Source organism: Mastigoproctus giganteus, chromosome 8 (genome assembly GCF_048544385.1).
Source record: "Mastigoproctus giganteus isolate SK-2022 chromosome 8, ASM4854438v1, whole genome shotgun sequence".
In the NCBI taxonomy this organism is placed as follows: Eukaryota; Metazoa; Arthropoda; class Arachnida; order Uropygi; family Thelyphonidae; genus Mastigoproctus; species Mastigoproctus giganteus.
Window position 1 is genome coordinate 30,101,444 of NC_143582.1, and position 19,395 is coordinate 30,120,838.

A 19,395-nucleotide genomic window follows, 5' to 3' on the forward strand; every position below is an offset into this window, starting at 1 on the left:
AGGTCACGGAGAGTCTGAAATAAGAGGAGAGGATACTGTTATTTTTTAGCATTAGCATTAGTAGAGGCGTATGATGCAAGAAAGCAACTTATATAGCATCAGCCAAAAAAAAAAAAAAAAAAAAAACCCTTCCCATTTCACCCATCCATTCACTTCAAATGTTTGTTTAGTTCTGCCCTGAACTTATTTAAGTTGTTGACCTCCACTACAACAGATGGAAGTTTGTTCCAACTATTGACCACCTGTTGATAGTTAGAACAAACTATCTAATGGCAAATTTCTGCACATCTATTCTACAATTGTCTTTCCTCAGTTTGAATTTATGTCCCCTCAGGTGAGTAATCTGAGCGAGTAAGAATCCCATCTTGGTATCTTGCCTTTCTTAGTAACAGCTACCCTTTGTTGCACTCACCAATCTCGTTGCCCTTCTCTGTACTCATTCCAGCAGCTCTACACCTATTCCTAAAATGAGGCTATAACTGTATAACAATCACTATAACACTCTTTTACTAGCATACAGATTGCATTTTTGGCATATTTAGATGAAACGAAAACGTGTCATCTAATGGAGTCGATAGCTTGAAAATGAATAGTAAAACAGCATTAAAATATTTCCCACGCTGACTTGAGAAATTTTCCCATGCTCAGTTAAATTTTCTCACACGCTAATTTAATTGCAGTACAGTGACTTGTTACATAGTTCCGGGATAAACATTTTAAAAAATGATCAAGTATATTGCTTGTAATATTTTCGTTATATGCATTTATCCGAATCTAGTCATCACTCAGTGCAGTGTTAGACATTGTGCGTAACGGACAGTTTACTCAAACATTAAATCATAATTAATGCAACCAACACAGTTACATATTCGAAGAGTTAATAATCGTGGATAATAATGAAAAAGCAACAGCTTCTGGACGCAGTATGAGGACTACAAGTGTAAGAAAAAGACTGAATTTGAAAATTAAATTAGTCGTTTTGAAGCAAATCGATTCCTGTCAACGACAAGCGAATGTGTGCCATAATTTAGGACTGGCAGGTTTAACTGTAAGAATAATTATAAAAATAAAGAATTAATTTTATCAGCAGGAAAGACAGTTGTTCCACTGCAGGCAACTAAGGCTAGGGTGGCTATTAGGATTGAAATGGAGAGACTTTAACTAATTTTATTGAAGATAATACCCAACACAGAATTCAGTTAAGTTAAATATTATTTTTAAAAAAAGAGAGAGAGAGATTAGCCTATATGATGATCTGAAGAAAGCTCACCTAAAAAGGGAAAAAAAAAAAAAAAAAAATGTGGAACCGTTTAAAACTAGTAAGGGCTAGTTGAATAGCTTTAAAATCCAGGAAGAAGCCCCACAACTGCAGATCAAGGAGCCGAAACTTTCAAAAAAGAACTTGTTAAGATTATTGAAGAGGGGTATTATGTGTTATACTTCTCAACAAGTTTTTAACATAGATGAAGCAGGACTTTTTTGGAAACGAATGCCTAAAAGAAGTTTCATATTAAAAGAAGAAAAAAAACATGCCAGGTTTCAATGCGGCGAAAGATCGGTTGACTTTATTGTTGGGTGGTAGTGCTGCGGGGAATTTTAAATTAAAACCCCTTTTAGTTTACCAGGAAGTGGGTCAAACTACAACCCAAGATCGACACATTTTTCATGATTTTAATTGGAATTTTAAATTAATTTTGATATGTAAGTAGTTACCACATAATTATATACGTATGTAATGCAGAATATTTTATATGTACAAATATTTGAATATTATTTGACCGAAATTTGTGCATCTTTTCACTACCGTTTATTATTGATTAGGAAATATCCTATGGCACTGACCGCAACTCACAAATACATATGTTATCTTATGGGAATGCGGTGCTCGCTTAGTGCGGATTCACTTAGCGCTCTGTTTTTCCGGAACTAATTGTCAGCGTTAAGCAGGGGTCACCTGTACGTGGACCCATAGGATGCACTCTTAAAAATCCAGCACCTTTTGGGATTGAGAGGTACTGGATTTTACTCGCCAGAGGGAGAGCAGTTATGGAGAAGCTTCAGTGAATATTAAGTACTAACAACTTAACTTTTTACATCTACAAATTTCTAAAAGATAGTACTAGTGGTTAAAATGTATAGTTCAATTTGTAAAAGTGAACAAATGATAATAAACATGGTCAAGACAAATGTCAGAATATCAATGCACGTGCTTCAGAGAAAAAAATACTTTCTCAATATAAAATAAGAAAATATTAATGATTCTTTTTAAGGAATAATTATTATAATGGGCAGTCATTATTATTAGTTTACATGACATATTGCTTTTAATGATATACTCGTACTGTGGAGAAATTCAATGAATTTCTTGCATGTAATAACAAAGATCACTGTTTCCTTTTCCTGCCACTGTTATAACTATAGCAGAGAGGAAAAACAGTAGGCTTCTTCCACAGCTTTCATATAGAGTGGGAAACCAAGTGAGCTGCTTGTTGTTTTTCTCCCTACTTTAGTCATGCACCTGATGAGTGGTATGACTTAGTTATAAAAACTTTTGTTATGTGCAATTCAATCTATTGTTTTTTTTTTCCCCCTCCGTGTCATTAAGTTGCTATTTATTAAAGATTAGCCATAGATTTAATGAACATACATTTTGCCAGATGGATGCAGACTGAGCATTTTCTCTCTCTCTCTCTCTCTCTCTCTCTCTCTCTTTGCCCTTAGTTGTCCTAAAGTGACGTCAAAGTCATCATGTTGCACAAGCTCTGTATGATCAGCCATATAGCCATAATGTGCAAGAGCAGTTTGTGCTAAGTTACAAAGTTAACTGAATAAGTGAGCACTAAAAGAGAGAGATTAAAAGTTATAGCTACAGCTATATTGCCTCAGAGATATTATAAATTGTTTGCAGAACTACCTTGTTCATCCATTTGTTTTTGCTGCCAATACAATTTATACTGCAATGGTCTTAATTCTCACAGCAGAACAAACTTGCCTTTGTAATGGGTTTCCTGGGTGTTGCAGTAATTTCAAACAGATGGCCTCACCAAAAAGGTTAAATGGCCATTTGTTTAAAAGATGAGACTGTTATGACAGCCTGTTTCAGGACTAACTGGTCCCTCATCGGACAGCAGGTGGTCTAAGTAACAACACTCAGATAAAACAGATTGCTTTAGCTACAATATAACTTTGAAAACTCTGATTTTTGTTTACAGAATGGCAGCTCACATCGAACGGCCTCTTCACAACTGTTTTGTCTGGGCGTTGCTACTAGAGACCACTTGCTGTATGATGAGGGATCAGTTAGTCCCAAGTCAAGCTGTCATAGCATTCTGTTCTTTTAAACAAATGACTGATTAACCATTTGGCAAGGCCGTAAATCTGGCTGTTTGAAAGTAGTGTAATACCAGGGCAACTCATTGCAAAAGTAAGTTTTTTGTATTATGACATTTAAGATGGCTATAAACAGGGTTTAAAGGACAAGGTAGTCTTACAAGCATCTTATAAAGAGAGAAACGGAACTTTTTTTTTTTTTTTTTGGTGAAATATGCCAGAGTTTACAGAATTTTCTGTGCGCGTGCACACACACAAGGTTGGTCCAAGGGTTATGGGGGTCCAGAGACAAAAAAAAATAATTTTGTGAAAAGAAATAGCAAGGAGAAGATCAATCAAAAAGTCATCTACATTCTCTCTCTCTCTCTCTCTCTCTCTCTCTCTCCCCCCCCCCCCCCAAAGCTGCAGCAATTGTGTGGACTACTCTTTACTTGTGTAGCTTTTGAGATGTCATCAATCTCAGAATGTGCCAGGCTGCCACTTTAGATGTGCATTATAGTGCAAACAGACCCATGGCTAATGCTCACTTCATTTTATTATAGCCATGTGTCTGTCTTCAAGGGTTTGCTCTTTCATTTTAGCCACAACGACAAGGTTTGTGGCTGAGATGGGTCATCGGCACATTGCCTTGCCCGTGCCTGAACTTGGCTTGTCCAGTTTTTTTCCAGTAATATGATGGGCTCCTCATATATGTGTGTTTTGATTCTTTGCCTTGCAAATGAAGAAATTTTATAACAGGTCAGACCTGAGCTTCTCTAGCATTATCTATTGGTTATTGAACTAGAGCCATGAATACAGCCCTCTCAATATTCATGGCTGTAGTTCAGTAACCAATGGATCTATAGAAACAAATACATATACATTAATTTATGAGAGATAGTAGTATATGTATACTTAATATCAAATCCCCAAGTCAAATATTTCTGGCTGAGAGTAAAACTTATTGACATGCCCTCACATAATGAACAAGCAATAGCAGTAAAAGAGAGAAATATCCCTGTTTTTGCATGGATTCTTAAAGACAAGCGATTCTTGATGCAAATCCTGAATTGCTTTCTTTATATTCCCAGTTCGTAAAATCATTGGGGGGGTTTTTTTTTTTTTTTTTTTTTTTTGGTAAAATGTGTCAAGTGTTACAGCATTTCCTGTAAACAGTTGTTGTTGTTGTTGTTATTTGGTTTTTAGGAGCATTAGCAACTAAGGCCATATTGCTCCGGGATATGCGGTGGTCATTCCCTGACCTTTCCGTATTTGGTGGTGACGGATTTGAACCCCGGTCTAATCAAGAAGCGTGTACTACGCACTGCTGCTCCTTCCCACCTGGCTACGGAGACGCCCCTGTAAACAGAATATGAAAGAAAATTCATGTGATAATAAGTAAATTATTACCCATGTTAAAACACGTGATGGCATCATGTGGTTTAACAGTACAGGAACAATTATCAGGTAGTGATCATGTAGTTTTGAGTTGGATGATGAGGGTAGGGGTAGCAGTTGTTAAAGGCAAAGGAATGGGTTTTAATTTCAGAAAAGGAAATTATGGTAGCTTAAGGTGTTACATGGCCTCTATCAAGTGGGCAGAATATGAATACAATAGAATTATGGTATGTACCTTTAAAACTATAGTCAACAAAGCCTTAAATGCATATATACCATTAAGAAAATATGATATGAGGAGTCCAAGATAGATGAATAACGAGCTAACAAGTAGCACAAAAATAGATGGTATGGAGAAGTTACAGAATGATAAAAAGTACTGAATCCTATAACATCTACAAATTGATCAATAATAGTACCACAGAAAAAACTAGGCTAGCAAAAGCAGATTATGAGAAATTTCTGACTGAGAGAACAAAGAAAGGGGACAAGAAGTTTTTCACCTATGTGATTACAAAGAAGGGAAGAATGAATCAGATCAGACCCTTATGTAATGGATGTGGGAAAATCTTATATAACCCTGTTGTTGTTTCAGATGAATTGAACAGGTACTTTGCATTGATATTTAGAGAAGAACGACCCTTTGTGATAAGGAGAAACTGTGTGAGTGAAGCTGGAAATTATGAGATTAGTGATATTGAAATTTCAGATTATTTAACAGAAAAAGCCTAAAGACAGGTAAGACTCCTGTAGCTAATGGCATATATACCTAGGATTTTGAAGGAAGTGGCAAGAGAGTGCATCGAACCATTAAGATTAATTATGAGGACATCACTGGGCTAAGGAAAGATTTCCTTGAAATGGAGAAGTGCTAGTGTTATCGCCAATACATAAAGGCATTTCTAAGAGTGATGTGGGTAACTACCAACCTCTCTGTGATAGGCAATGATCAAGAGTGCAATTCAGGATCATTTAGATAGGTGTGGAATTTTGCAGAAAATAGAGCATTTTTATAAGTGAAAAACCATGCTTAACCAACCTGGTTAGCTGTTTTGACAGATTCACTTGTGAGCTTGATGTAGGAAATAATTTTGACATTGCTTACTTAGATTTCAGCAAAGCATTTGGCTCAATCCCTGATGAGAGATTACTGTATAAGCTGTAACACATTGGAATCAGAGGGAAAATCCTTAAATCCATAATTTGGTGGAAGTTTTCTTTTAGCCAGTGTGTTTTTAATTACTGAAATAAGTTGCCTCCGTCAATAGCCATTTCCCCTATAAGCCAAAGGCTGACAGCTTGGAGAAATTCAGTGATCTTCTGGATTTATATTTATTTATTATTTTTTTAATTTTTTTATTTATTTATTTATTTTTTTTTTTTTTGGCTGGTGCAGCAAAAGCTTTCATTGCACCATATGGCTAATACTGTTCTCAAATATTCTTTCAGATATTCCGATCTTATTCCTATTATCATATATCATAATTCCTAATTATCATATCACATAATTTATGTCATTATCTTGTAAAATTTATTGTGTTGAACAGCTTTTCATGTCTTGAACTGATTGGACATTAATTGTTGGACTGGACATTTATTAATTTTAATGGTTAATTCCCTTTTCTCCCCCCCCCTCTTTGAACATGTAATAATTAATTTTGTATAATTATTTGTATATTTTGCATCTGTATAATTTTGTAAATTTTCTACATAATTTATTTTCAAACAATTTGTGTAACTATTTTTTTAAGGTTGTATAATTTTCTGTATAATTCCCTTTTTTTTTTTTTTTTTTTTTTTTTCAAACAGTTGAGTGGTTAACTATTTCAGGTTATCTATCTCTAAATGGTTCCCCTATTTTTAAAGAAAAACTGACTACTCAAAATTTCCTTCAAATTGAATTCCTAATTAAGCTGAAATGGTTTCTTTCATGTTTACTTTTGTTTTTCTACCTACAGGCATGTCCTCTATCACCATAGCGAAACATGGCGGAGTTGAATTGATGTTCCAGGTGCCGCCATTCATCAGGCACATATACTTGCACTATTATCCTATAAATTTTGTTACACACACACATATGTATAAGCACTAATGAAAACAAAATGGGAACATCATTGAAAGGGTGATTCAGTTTCAACTGTAGTTGGTGATAATGTTAAGGGATTATAGCTATAAATTATTACATTTTGACAGAATTTGATTCAGTTTTAAAAGTGAGAACTCTATAATTTGTGGATCAATTAGAAGTTGAATTTCCACACACACAGGTGTGTGTGTGTGTGTGTGTGTGTGTGTGTGTGTGTGTGTGTGTGTGTGTGTGTGTGTGTGTGTGTGTGTGTGTGTGTGTGTGTGTGTGTGTGTGTGTGTGTGTTATTCATATGTAAGACAGTTTTAAATTTTTCTTTAAAACTGTTAGTAAGATTAATTTCCTAATATTTAATAATTTATAAAATTTTGTTTGCAGAACCAGATCCAAGAGTTAAAGCAGGCCCAGATTCCAAGTGTATCTCAGCTACGATCAGCCCTTCTTGACCCTGCTGTAAATCTTATGTTTGAGAGAATGCGTAAGGAACTGGAGAGTACCAAAGCTCACCTTGAGGAAACGCAGAATGAACTCAGCGCATGGAAGTTCACCCCTGACAGGTGTGGTGGCCAACGCCCTCAGATGGCGGCTACTGCTCAAAAACTATTATTTCCAACATGATAAAACTTTATCAGACTTTGATGTACTCTTTCTCATGATTCTCTTTCTGCTTCTGGAATGGCCACAGTCACCATTTCCCAGTAGACCATGGAAGGCACTTATCAACAAAAACTGGAAAGCTCAGGTTGGAGGGGGTGTCACATGACTGACACCCCAACTTTTTCAAGTCTGAGTGATAGTTATGAATAAGGAACAATCAATAATGACTGTGCCCATCAGGAACTATAAACAGTGATCGAACTGAATGGTTTTCATCAGCTGTAGACTTTTTCTTTGCCGAATTTTTTTATACATTTTATAAGATAAACTGATTACTGGTGTCGTGAACACCTCAGACAGTAACTGATGAGGCCATGCTAGTTTTTACATACCGATATCCTTCTACAAGACTTGAAGGCATTTACAAATTTACTCCTATTATAGACGGTGAGAATAAATTTAGGGTATCATTATGAAAACTGTGGACAGGACAGTTTAAAAACAGACAGACTTTTGTAGCTAATACTCAATATCAGGTTTCATGGGCTATTTACTATTAAAGTTAGATGTATAAGCACAACATTAGAAGAAATGTTTTAACGTTTGTCTACTACAATCTGATTTGACTTCTGTTGGGAGTAATATTTCGCTGTTTAAAAAAAGTGTCTCCAGAATTTGCTTTTATATGGATAGATGGCTTGGATTTTAACCGCCAATAATTTTCTCTCTTATTACAAGGTAGCTTGTAATTGTTGGGGATATGTGAAATAAAATATTTCGTTTATATCGTTAATTCTTTGTTCAATTTAAGTATTATTTTCTAAATACAGTTTCTCGTTCTGTAAATTCTATTTCACTTCGAACGAAGGGAGTGGGACATTATTTTGACTGAAGTATACTGATGTTCCTGTATGCTGCAGAATGCTAATTATTAGTATTGGTTCTTTCCAGATTTAAGGAAATAATGGGGATTGTTTCTTATATTGAATTACTAGTTCCCATATTAGTAAATTTAGCCATTAATTATATATTTTAATTTCTCCTCCCCTGTGCTTACTAATTTTCAGTAACAATTATTGAAATAGGAATTTTTTCCAAATCTTTTGATTTGCTTTTTATTTGCTATGCAATAATTCATCTAAAATTGATAAAGCGATTATTTTTTTTGGGAATATTTAACAGCCATAAGTTTAATTCCAGCAATGAAATTCTCACATTTTTGTCATGTGGTAAACTGGTTTAGAAATTTGGATTGGGGTGGGGATTATTCAAAAATGTGTTAGCCTCACATCATGGTATTTTTTAAATAGTTGTAGAAAAATTCAGATGGGAGTACAGCATGAATATAATTATCAGAATTAAATGTGCCATACTTGATGAATGAATATGGCAGTGGGTTATGAAATAAGGGAATGTCAATATTGACTCCAGAGTCTAGGCCTAATTAGGTTATATGGTTTTGTTTTTGGGCTGGGTTTGTGAAATTATGAAATTTTATGTAGAAGCCCCTGATATTTTGTGTTATATGCTGTTCCTTGAAGCGGTGTTATTTGCGCTTTGACTATTCTCACAGTTATTCAGTCAGTAAGTTAGTTTACTTTTAGTTTCAAAATATTACATGAAAATTCAACCATAATATTGTATGTACAGCAAAGTCCTGTTACAACGAATACCATTTTAATGAAATTATTTCAAACTTATTTTTATTATTTTTTAAGTCCACTCATGCTTAAAATGTATTGGTTTACATATGTGAAAATTATGAATGAATGAATGAATGATCTTATTCAGAGGATTCAATTGAAGAAATCAAAATGAATTTTTGAAAGATACAAAAAAAATCAGTTTAATGCCTTCTATTAAGCTTTCCGCATTTTCAAATGATCATGCTCAAATCCATTTGGTACATCATACCAAATCACCTTCCCACCCCCACCAATAAAAAAAAAAAAAAAAAAAAAGAGGCTGATTGTGCTAGATGACATTTGCCTACCTGGTTACTTTTCTAATTAAGGGGGGAAAGCCATTAGAATTAATACAGTCCACACAGTATTTGTTTACAAAAAAAAAATATATATATATATATATATATATTACAAACAAATGTTAATGTATTAGTACATGCAAAGTAACAATAAGTTATTATTACATATACTGTACTGTATTTCTGAAAGTATCGGTTATTAAAATTTTATGATACAGTATTTCTTTAAAATACAATATGCTTTTTAAATGATCTCTGAAAAAAATTTTTACTTTTGTATTATATATTTTATTTATTGCTGATTGTGAAGTTGATAATTAAGTAAAATAAAGTGGAAATTGTTACTTCTGTATATTAGAAAAGTGCATTGGAATTTATTTGAAAAATAGTGGATCTTTTATAATAGGTTTCAAGAGTAAAGTGAAATGATTCATATGTATGTGAGAAGTTCGTTTTAACAGGATTTTGCTGTAATTTAAAGTATACAACTAATTTTTGTTAAAAAAAAATTTTTTTTTATTTACTTCTTTTATTTATTTTTATTTTATTTATTTATTTATTTATTTATTATTATTATTATTTTTTTTTTTTTTTTGCTACCAAGTAGCTAGTTATATATTTAATATATTATTTTCTTGTCGAATTTTTACAACTTGGATAGTTGTCTTTCACTTTTTTATTTTATTTGGCCTGTTTTTGAATTGTGAAATACTGGCCAGTTATCCTCTGTCCTGTAGAATTGGTGCATTTATATTCATAGATTGGTATCACAGTATGTATGGAAAAAGACTTCATTTTCATGTACATAAATGATAATCACATTAGGGAATTTGTTGGGTTTGTCCTAATATTACCCTACCAAATACCACACCAACCATTGTTAAAATTAAACCAGAGCTGCATATTTTCAAAAACACGTATACTCGAAAAATAATATTGTTACTGCAGTTTTGAAGCACTCTTTATAGCTAAGGGTTTCTTACAGATATTTCAGTTAGTTCAAATGAGTTACTGAAATCACATTGTTAGCATTAGCTAATCAGTGATTTCGACATACTGTTGCCAAAAGAAAATATGCCAATTTCATCTATTATGATGATATAAAATTATTAAGTAATTGTTGTGTACGTTATGGTCAAGCATTCCATGGAGCAGTTCAAACGGTTCATTATGAACAAGGAAGTTAAATAAATTGATATGATTGTAAAATGCACCATAATTTCTTGGTTTAATTTTTTCTTGTTTTGAAGCTTTGGACTAAAACCTAAAATACTGGATTTTAAATGAAAGAGGGGAAAAAAATGCAGCTTAGTAGTATTATAGGAATTGAAACTTGGAGAAAGGGGTCCATAATAGTATATTTCACTGTACATGTTAGGCGTAGCCTCTTTTTATACTTAAAAGTGATCAGATTAAGTTTGCTACTTAATGCATTGATCTCGTATTGTGGAGGCATTTTGCCACGAGTTGCTTGCTTGCTATTGCAATACTCTAAATAAAAAGCACTGCCTCCAATAGAGAAGTATATTTTTGTTTATTTAAAGTGTATGCCACTACCCAGAGCTGGAATTTAATCATTTTTCGGGATCTCATCAGTGGGCAGGTAGTCACTGTGAAAAACCCATTGATGGGCTAGATCCACAGGATATAAGATGGTACATTAAGTGAAGTAGACGTTAAATTCAGTCCAAAAGCCTCATACCACAAGAGCTATAAAATGTCATTATACATGTTTTAAATAGCCTGTCTCTGCATGTGAATTGTCTATTTAGTTTATTTCACTTAAGTAAAATGCTGTTTGTAACTGAAGTAGTGGATTGAAGTAGATTTTCACTCGAGAGCAGCATTTAGATAAAAGTGACCAGCCCTGCAAAATAATGGAATCATTCATATCCACATGTGGTATGTGTGATGTAGCAACCCTGATGCCAAGTGAAAAATCAGTATATAGTAGTCATGGAATCTTTTTTTTGAAGCCAGTCGTAGGACTGAAAAATAGTTTTGTTCAATTGTATACTAACCAGATTACTCTGGGCATGCAACGTAACCCCCAGTGCAAAGTAACCCCCCACCCACAGCTGCATTTAAATTTCAGAAATTTAGCTCCTGTCAGTATATTTAAATATGGAGACAAGCAAATTGTTAGAGATCCTTCTGTTTTCTGAGAACAAGTGCTTGCTTGTACTTTTCAAGATGATGATTCAATATGTTTTCAATCTAACACCACTTGGAAGAGACCAAAGGGGCATGCAACTATCCTTTGAGTTTCCTGAAAGTACTGATATGAACCTTGGTTTAACAAACATTTTGAGAGAATGTTCAGTTTTGCAAAATGGATCCTTCTCTTTTTTACTCCATGGCATTTCTGGGCAGCCAAAGAACAAATTTCTACAAGTTCAACTAAGGATAATAGATTTGCACTTTCTCCTTCAGTTGTGGAATTATAATTTGAAACCATTGTTGTAGTACCCTAAAATCAGCCCTCGTATTCATTCTGCAGCATATTTATATTCCACCATTTAACCCATTTTTCTATAAAGGAACTGTATCACTTCCCAACTTTATATGATTTTATTCACACATTCTTGAATAGTACGTAGAAATGCAGTTTTCCTATTCAGATTTGATTTTGCAATCAAGATATTTTAATTAGCTGTTTCTTGAAGGTTGTATTGCTTCCAGCATAAGGGAAACATTTATCTAACATATTGAATCCACATAAGTAACTACCTGTGGGTGTTTATGTTATTGCGCATCACATTGTTTGGTATTTCAACGTTGCAAATTGTTAACCATAATGCAGACACGGTTTTTGTTTTTATTATTAAAAAAAATACTTTTTAGCTTTTTTTGTTGATTTGAATTAACATTATTTTATATTAATTGTGATTCATAGTTTTTCTGTTTAGACTTAATTTTATAATAAAGCTATTAGCCATTTCTTGCGGACTGACTTTCCTCCAACATAGTTAAATATCTATCTGTCAAATTGAGTCCACATTGGTTAACTATTTTATCATTCAAATTACTTGTGCTGTAAGCATTGTTTTGCTTATTTTCTGTTTTACCCCACTTCCTTCAGTTTTCCAGTGTTTCATTAGGCAGGTGTGTCAAATTATAGAATGCCGTTGCTCAATTACCACCTTTATTCATTCATATACCCACCAAGGAAGATAAATTACAGTTGATGTATGGGTTTGTAACTAATTCGAAAGGCTGATGTATGCATGTAACTAATTTGAAAGGACATATGCTTGCCATCTGTGACAAACAGCTTTACTTTTTGTGATTTGTGTGATGTCTTTCAGATTTCACACAAATCACAAAAAGTTAAACTGATATTTTTAAGTGACTGTACTTATCTCAGCATTTTTTTTTTTTTTTTTTTTTTTGAGACATACAGCTAAAAGAAATATGGATTGTGATATTTTTGATTGAATTATCTGTCTTTCTCATGGGAATTATGACATTGGGTCTAAAGAGAATATGAAAAGTGCTTCACTATACTCAATATTGGAGCACTTAACAAAACACGTGACAGTCATTGTGCTGTTTCAGTATCTTTTATCCAGGTGCCTAAACTGTCTGTAGGGTGAAAAGAATTGATTCTGGTGAACCTGAATTTTAGTTTCCACATAAAATTTTGGGATTTTATGGGGGTGGGGGGGTTTGGAGTTTGTTATTTTATATCTTTTGACTGTTGTTTTAATAAACAGTTTTGAATATATGAAATTGTCTTTTTTTTTTTTTTTTTATCTGTTCATGGAGTAGTTTCTTTGATTTGCATCCTAAAGTAATGGAATGCCTCTCTTCACTATTCTCAGTGTAATAGGATTGTTCTGCATCAAATTCATTCTAAAATTTCCTATTTGTGAGTGAAATATGGAGAAATAGAGGATTATTTTGATTATGCCTATGAAGGTAAACAGTTACAAGAAGTTAAATTATGTATTTAATAATCTTGAAATTTCTTGACCATTTCCTTTTAACCTGTTTTCTGTCAGGCGAATTTATGTGTTAGTGGTCATTGATGAATCTTCAAAATTAGGCTTATAGTAATGGCATTTACAAATCATTTTAATTGCTCTTCCCCTCTCCCCAATTTAATTAGTACTTTAATAACTAAAATAAATTATCATATATGGAGCAGTACAGTAGTCATACTTTTTTTATTTTTACTTTTGTAATCTAAATATTCACATAGGTGTTAATTTGATATATCAATTCTTGAAGCTTAAGAAAAAGGTGTGAATGAATATTTTTCATTAAATTCCCCCCTCCCCCAACTGTCGGCAAAAAGATTTTTTTTTTTTTTTTTTCTTTTGAAAACATTTAATGAAAATTTTTTGTTTACATTTTAATTCAGTTCAAAAATTTAAATATGAATAATTCACAGTTGCAAGTGTGAATTCCTTACTTATTCGTTATTGGTTGGATTTTTAATAACAAAACCAAATCTCAGTTCTTCAAAGTATCATGAATGGCTGGGTAGAAAATGTCAGTTGAAATGTGAAAGATTTATGTCATGGAACCTAACGGATTCCATATGTGTAATATCCAAAGGGTATATTATACATGCGAAATCTGATATAAGGGAATTCTGTATTGAAACAGTAGGAAATAAAATCTCTTTTTAAATGTCCTTATTATATTGTTTTTGGCATAAAGCTGGAATATAAACGTTTTTTTTTTTTTCCACTCCATTGATGTCAGAAATGTGAAATTTTTTGTGGTTGATTGTTTAATATTATTGCTTAGTATTTTCTTATCTATCCTTAAGTTCAAGGATTATTTATTTATGCAGGAGTTTCATAGTTAATGCTGCAACTCGATAGCCCCATCTCTGTTGCACATGTTGTATTTGCAATTGTGGCTCTGTATATAAATTGTGCATGTTCTAAAGGTAATTGAAAAAACCCTATCAAAGTTTCCATCACCAGTGGAATTTTAATGATGGGATTTCAAATATCCATAATAATAAATACCGCAAATGTCCAAAAACTTCCAACCTCAGGATGTTGTGATTGCTGGTTTTTGAGCAATAAATCTAAACACGCATGAATTACTTCAAAATTAGTTTTTAGCAAAAGGATTTAAATATTTAGTGAAAAAAAATGTGACAAGTCAAATGTATCTATCACCAGTTTGCCTACTTTTTGCCATTTTATTTTCATGATTAACTTATTATTAACTTTATTAAATATATTATTGTATTTCCATTAATGTATAAATTTTGGACTATAAAATTTTATTAAATATATTATTGTATTTCCATTAATATATAAAATTTTGGACTCTGACTTTGTTTGTTAAATTTGAAAATGAGAAGCCAGAAATCAAGAAACCCAACCACAACAAAATTGCTTTGATAATGTCCCATTAAAAAAATAAAAAAAAAACATATATGTATATATGTGTGTGTGTGTGTGTATATATATATATGCACATATATATATATATATATATACACACACACACGGTAGACTCTCAATTTTCTGGGATAGAGAATAAAAAAAAATCCCAGATAATCAATTTCCCAGTTAATCCAAAAATATTGAAAAATGTTTAGCAACCTACATAAAAATTATGGCGACGATAGATAAAAAAACGAAAAAAATTTTCCACACACTACTCGTATGTCCAATACAATGCTTCTCTTTATTTTTTACAATGCTGCTTATGGTTTGATTACCAACATTATAACGGTTCATTAATTAAAGATTTAACGGATGCACCGTTTTCAAACTTTTAAATAATTTCAAGTTTTTGTTTAATTGAAAGCACAACTCTTTTGCGTTTATCCATCATTTTCACGGTTTCTAAACAAAAAAAAAAATTTCGACATCCATGACATAAAACAAAATTTATCATTTTGCAGTGTGACAGAACACAACAATCCACATGACACACTAAAACAAATTAAACAATTGTTCTCCTTTTTTTTTTTTTTTTTTTTTTTTTAACGACTGGTGTGAAGACAGTGGGAGTTTCAGGATAATAGGTACATTAATCTTCCAATCACAACTTATAACACCACTTATTTATGACTTGCAAAACATCTGTTTATACCTATTCAATTTATTACTTTAATTTTATGATTTCCGGTTGAATTTTTTTTTTTTTTTTTTTATATTTTATTTTATTTTATTTTATTTGGCGTCTTGAAGTGTCTCGGTAAATCGAGAGTCTGCTATATATATATATCAGACGGCATATATATATGCTGTTGATTATAATTTGTCATATGACAACTGTGTTCTGCCCACATTTCTTGATTACAAGCATCTCATTGCCATATTTTTATTGAAACATATCCTGCATGTAGGAACAAAAATTAATCAATTGGCAAAATAGGTGGCCACTGCCAATAGATCATGCTGCCAGCGCTTTCTTTGTTTACTTCTACTTAGATCTTTTCAGTTAATTCTGTGTAACTTATCACAATATTAAATACATTATGATATGCAAATTAATGAAATTTTATTTACTCATAAATATGCATTTTTATTTTTTTTAATTTCTGTGCTGCAAGTTATCAAGCATTGAAGAGTTCTCTGGGAGGGACTGGGCTGTTGAACTGCTAATGTGGGGATGGAGAGAGAGTGAGAAAGAGCAGCATTTATGTATTTATTTAGAAATAGTCACTTTCTTATGCCACGAAATTTCCTTTTACGAGTGAGCAAATTTTATGTCTGACAGTCAGCAGATTTTTTCGAGTTCATAAATCATAGAGTTTTTATGGTGATCAAAAGTCTGCTACCTGCCAAGCATGGAATGGGCTGTTGCATTAAATGTATAGTACAGTAGCAAGCTACCAAATTTCAAAAAAGTTAATTAAAATATAAGGCTGTGCAAATGCATCATATTAGTACACAGCTACACTCTGAATTAGCAAATTTTTGCAAAGGCGACATTATTTGAGTTATATCTCATATTGTGAATACCTTCACAACAAGATTCCATGATATTGCACTACTTCAAAAAGTAATGCATTAAGGGCTTACACTTTGAGGCCCTTAATGCATTTTAGTCTTAATTCATCTTATACACAACCAGACATCTCTCACATTGTGGAGTTATACTTCATAACTGTTTTGCCATCATTACATCATGGCAAAACCCACCCACCGAAGAAGGGCAAAATAGCCCTGAAATGGTGCCACCTGGGTGGTGGTATCTGCTGAGAATAAGTAACAACAGTCTTCTACTTTTGGTGTAGCGTTACTTATTCGAAGTAGCAATATCATGACAACTCGTGAAGGTATTCACAATATGAGATATAACTTAAACGAATGCCACCATTGCAAAAATTTGCTAATTCAGAGTTTTTAGCTGTGTACTAATATGATGCATTTGCACTGACTCATACGTAGTCTGATTCTCTTGCAGCCTGAGGCATAAGCCCTTAATGCATTAATTAAAATATTATTTAACCAAAAAATGTAATGGTATCAGGAAAATCAGTTTGCTATTCAGCAGCTCAACTGAGCAAGCAAGTTTCATGCTGCTTTTTTTTTTTTTTTTTACCCAAAAAAAAAAAAAAAAAAAAAAAAACTATTCAGCTGCTCAGAAAAGCTGTTAGAATATTTACTTGACTTTACTTTTACTGTAAATGCTTATGGAGAATTGCTTGGTCTGCAGTTTCACATTTTTCCATGGCATTTATATTTAAAACTGCGTGTAAATCCAGCCTGACAAACCTTTTTTATGCTTTTTCTTTATATTTCTCTATCATTCAAATTTCTTTCACCTATTCTGACTACTCTGAAATAAACAAAATTTGGGGTGTGGGGGAACTGATCCATATTCCATTATTTCCGATTGTGTCTTTCTGCGGCTACTTTTCATCATGCAGCACATTATATCTACTACAAAAAGCAAGTGATATAGTGCTATTATAAGTGGCGCCTCCATAGCCAGGTGGTCAGGAGCAGCAGTGCGTACCACACGCTTCTTGATTAGACCGGGGTTCGAGCCCGTGACCACCAAATACGGAGGATGCGGAAAGGTCAGGGAATGACCACTGCATATCCCCAGAGCAATATGGCCTTAGTTACTAATGCTCCTAAAAATCAAAATAACAACAGCTATTATAAGTTCTAGTATTTTATTTTGGCATTGTCAGATGATCAGACTTTGATGCTGCAACTAGTGCTGTCTTTGGTGTTTAGTTAGTCACTTTTTTTTCTTTCCTTGTGGTGGATGGATCATTTTCTTCCACTTATGGCGTCTCCATAGCCAGGTGGGCAGGAGCAGCAGTGCGTAGCCCACGCTTCTTGATTAGACCACAGTTCGAGCCCGTGACCACCAAATATGGAGGATGCGGAAACGTCAGAGAATGACCACCGCATATCCCCGGAGCAATATGGCCTTAGTTGCTAATGCTCCTAAAAATCAAACTAACAACAGCTATTATAAGTTATAGTATTTTATCTTAAATTTCTACGTTTGGCATTGTCAGATGATCAGACTTTGATGCTGCAATCAGTACTGTCTTTGGTGTTTAGTTAGTCACTTTTTTTCTTTCCTTGTGGTGGGGGGGGGTCATTTTCTTCCATTTATGGTTATCATATATGAAACTATTGAAAGGGTAAAAAATTGCATAAACAAACTATAATTATGAACATTTAAATGCTAGTGTCTATATACATCATGTTTCAAAAGTGATGGTCAATAATTTAAAGTGAACTGTACAGACTACAATATACAAAAAAAGTCTAGTAAACATGGGTCCTTAAGTTAATCGTTTTCAAGATATTGCACATTTCTAGTTGGGATCCACCACTGACTTGTTTGTTTAAGTTAGGTTATGCTCATTCTCTCCCTTTCCTCTCTCTCAATGCTCTGAGACGTAGCAGGCATACTAGTACTTGTCAAAGGATAGTCAACATGAAAAGAGGTTACAGTAACGAAGAGTATGCGGACATGCACTTCATTTATGGTAAAGCCAGTGGCAGTGCATTCAAAGCTGCACATTTGTACCAAGAAACATTTCCCTGCTGAAGGCAGCCCAACAGGCGCACATTCAACAGGGTACACAACGCCTTAGAGAATATGGGCACTTCGCACATGGAGTATGAGCAAGTAGGCCCAGAAGCATAACACATGATGTTGAGGAAAGGGTGTTAGAAAGAATAGAACAAAATCCAGGAATTTCAACAAGGAGGGTTGCTCTGCAAGAGCGTGTACTGGGTCATAGCTATGTGTGGCAAATTTTACATCACGAATTCCTGCACCCCCACCATATCCAGCGTGTACAAGGTCTCAGCAATACAGACTACCCTCCCAGAGTGAACTTCTGCCAGTGTATGCAACAACAGTGTGTCCTTACCCCAATTTTTAAACAACATTTTGTTCACTGACGAAGCTGGGTTTATTCGCAATGGTATTTTTAATTTTCATAACTGTCACGTTTGGTCTGACAAAAATCCTAATGCAATTCACGAGTTGCAACATCAACAATGTTTCTCTTTGAATGTCTGGGCAGGACTACTAGGCTAATTGGACCACACTTTCTGCCAAACAGGCTAACAGGAGAGCTGTACCTTCAGTTCCTGAAGAATGTTCTTCCCGACTTGATGATAATAATGTTCCACTTCAACAACGCCAGAACATGTGGTTTATGCATGATTGTGCACTAGCACATTTTGCTCAAGTTCTGACTCAGTATCTAACTAGAAGGTATAGTCAACGGTGGATAGGTAGAGGTGGGCCTGTAATGTGACCTCCCAGATCATCAGACTTAAATCCTATGGATTTTTGTATCTGGAGTCATGTAAAAAGCTTGGTGTACACCATGACATTAACACAGTTGAGGAATTGCAGTGTTGGGTTGAAGGAGCCTTTCAGTAAATCAGAAATGACCCAGGAATGCCTGAGATTCGCAACTCAATGCAGAGAAGACTACAAAGCTGTGTAAGGATGCAAGGACAGCATTTTGAACACCTTTTGTAACATCCTGTAACATGTAACATCTGTAAAATCCTGTGGTGTTGAAACCAAAAATTAAAAATGTATTATC

General features: G+C 33.7%; 1 protein-coding gene across 1 annotated transcript in view; it reads left to right on the plus strand.

The window, feature by feature from the left end:
- The first annotated feature begins 4,889 nt into the window (after nucleotides 1-4,889).
- Nucleotides 4,890-19,395, plus strand: part of fl(2)d (Pre-mRNA-splicing regulator female-lethal(2)D) — a 125,070-nt gene continuing 110,564 nt past the window's right edge. Inside the window, exons 1-2 of the mRNA XM_090380191.1 lie at nucleotides 4,890-4,934; nucleotides 7,172-7,350. Coding sequence (XP_090236317.1) covers nucleotides 4,890-4,934; nucleotides 7,172-7,350 — 224 coding nt within the window. The remainder of the gene's footprint in view (nucleotides 4,935-7,171; nucleotides 7,351-19,395) is intronic.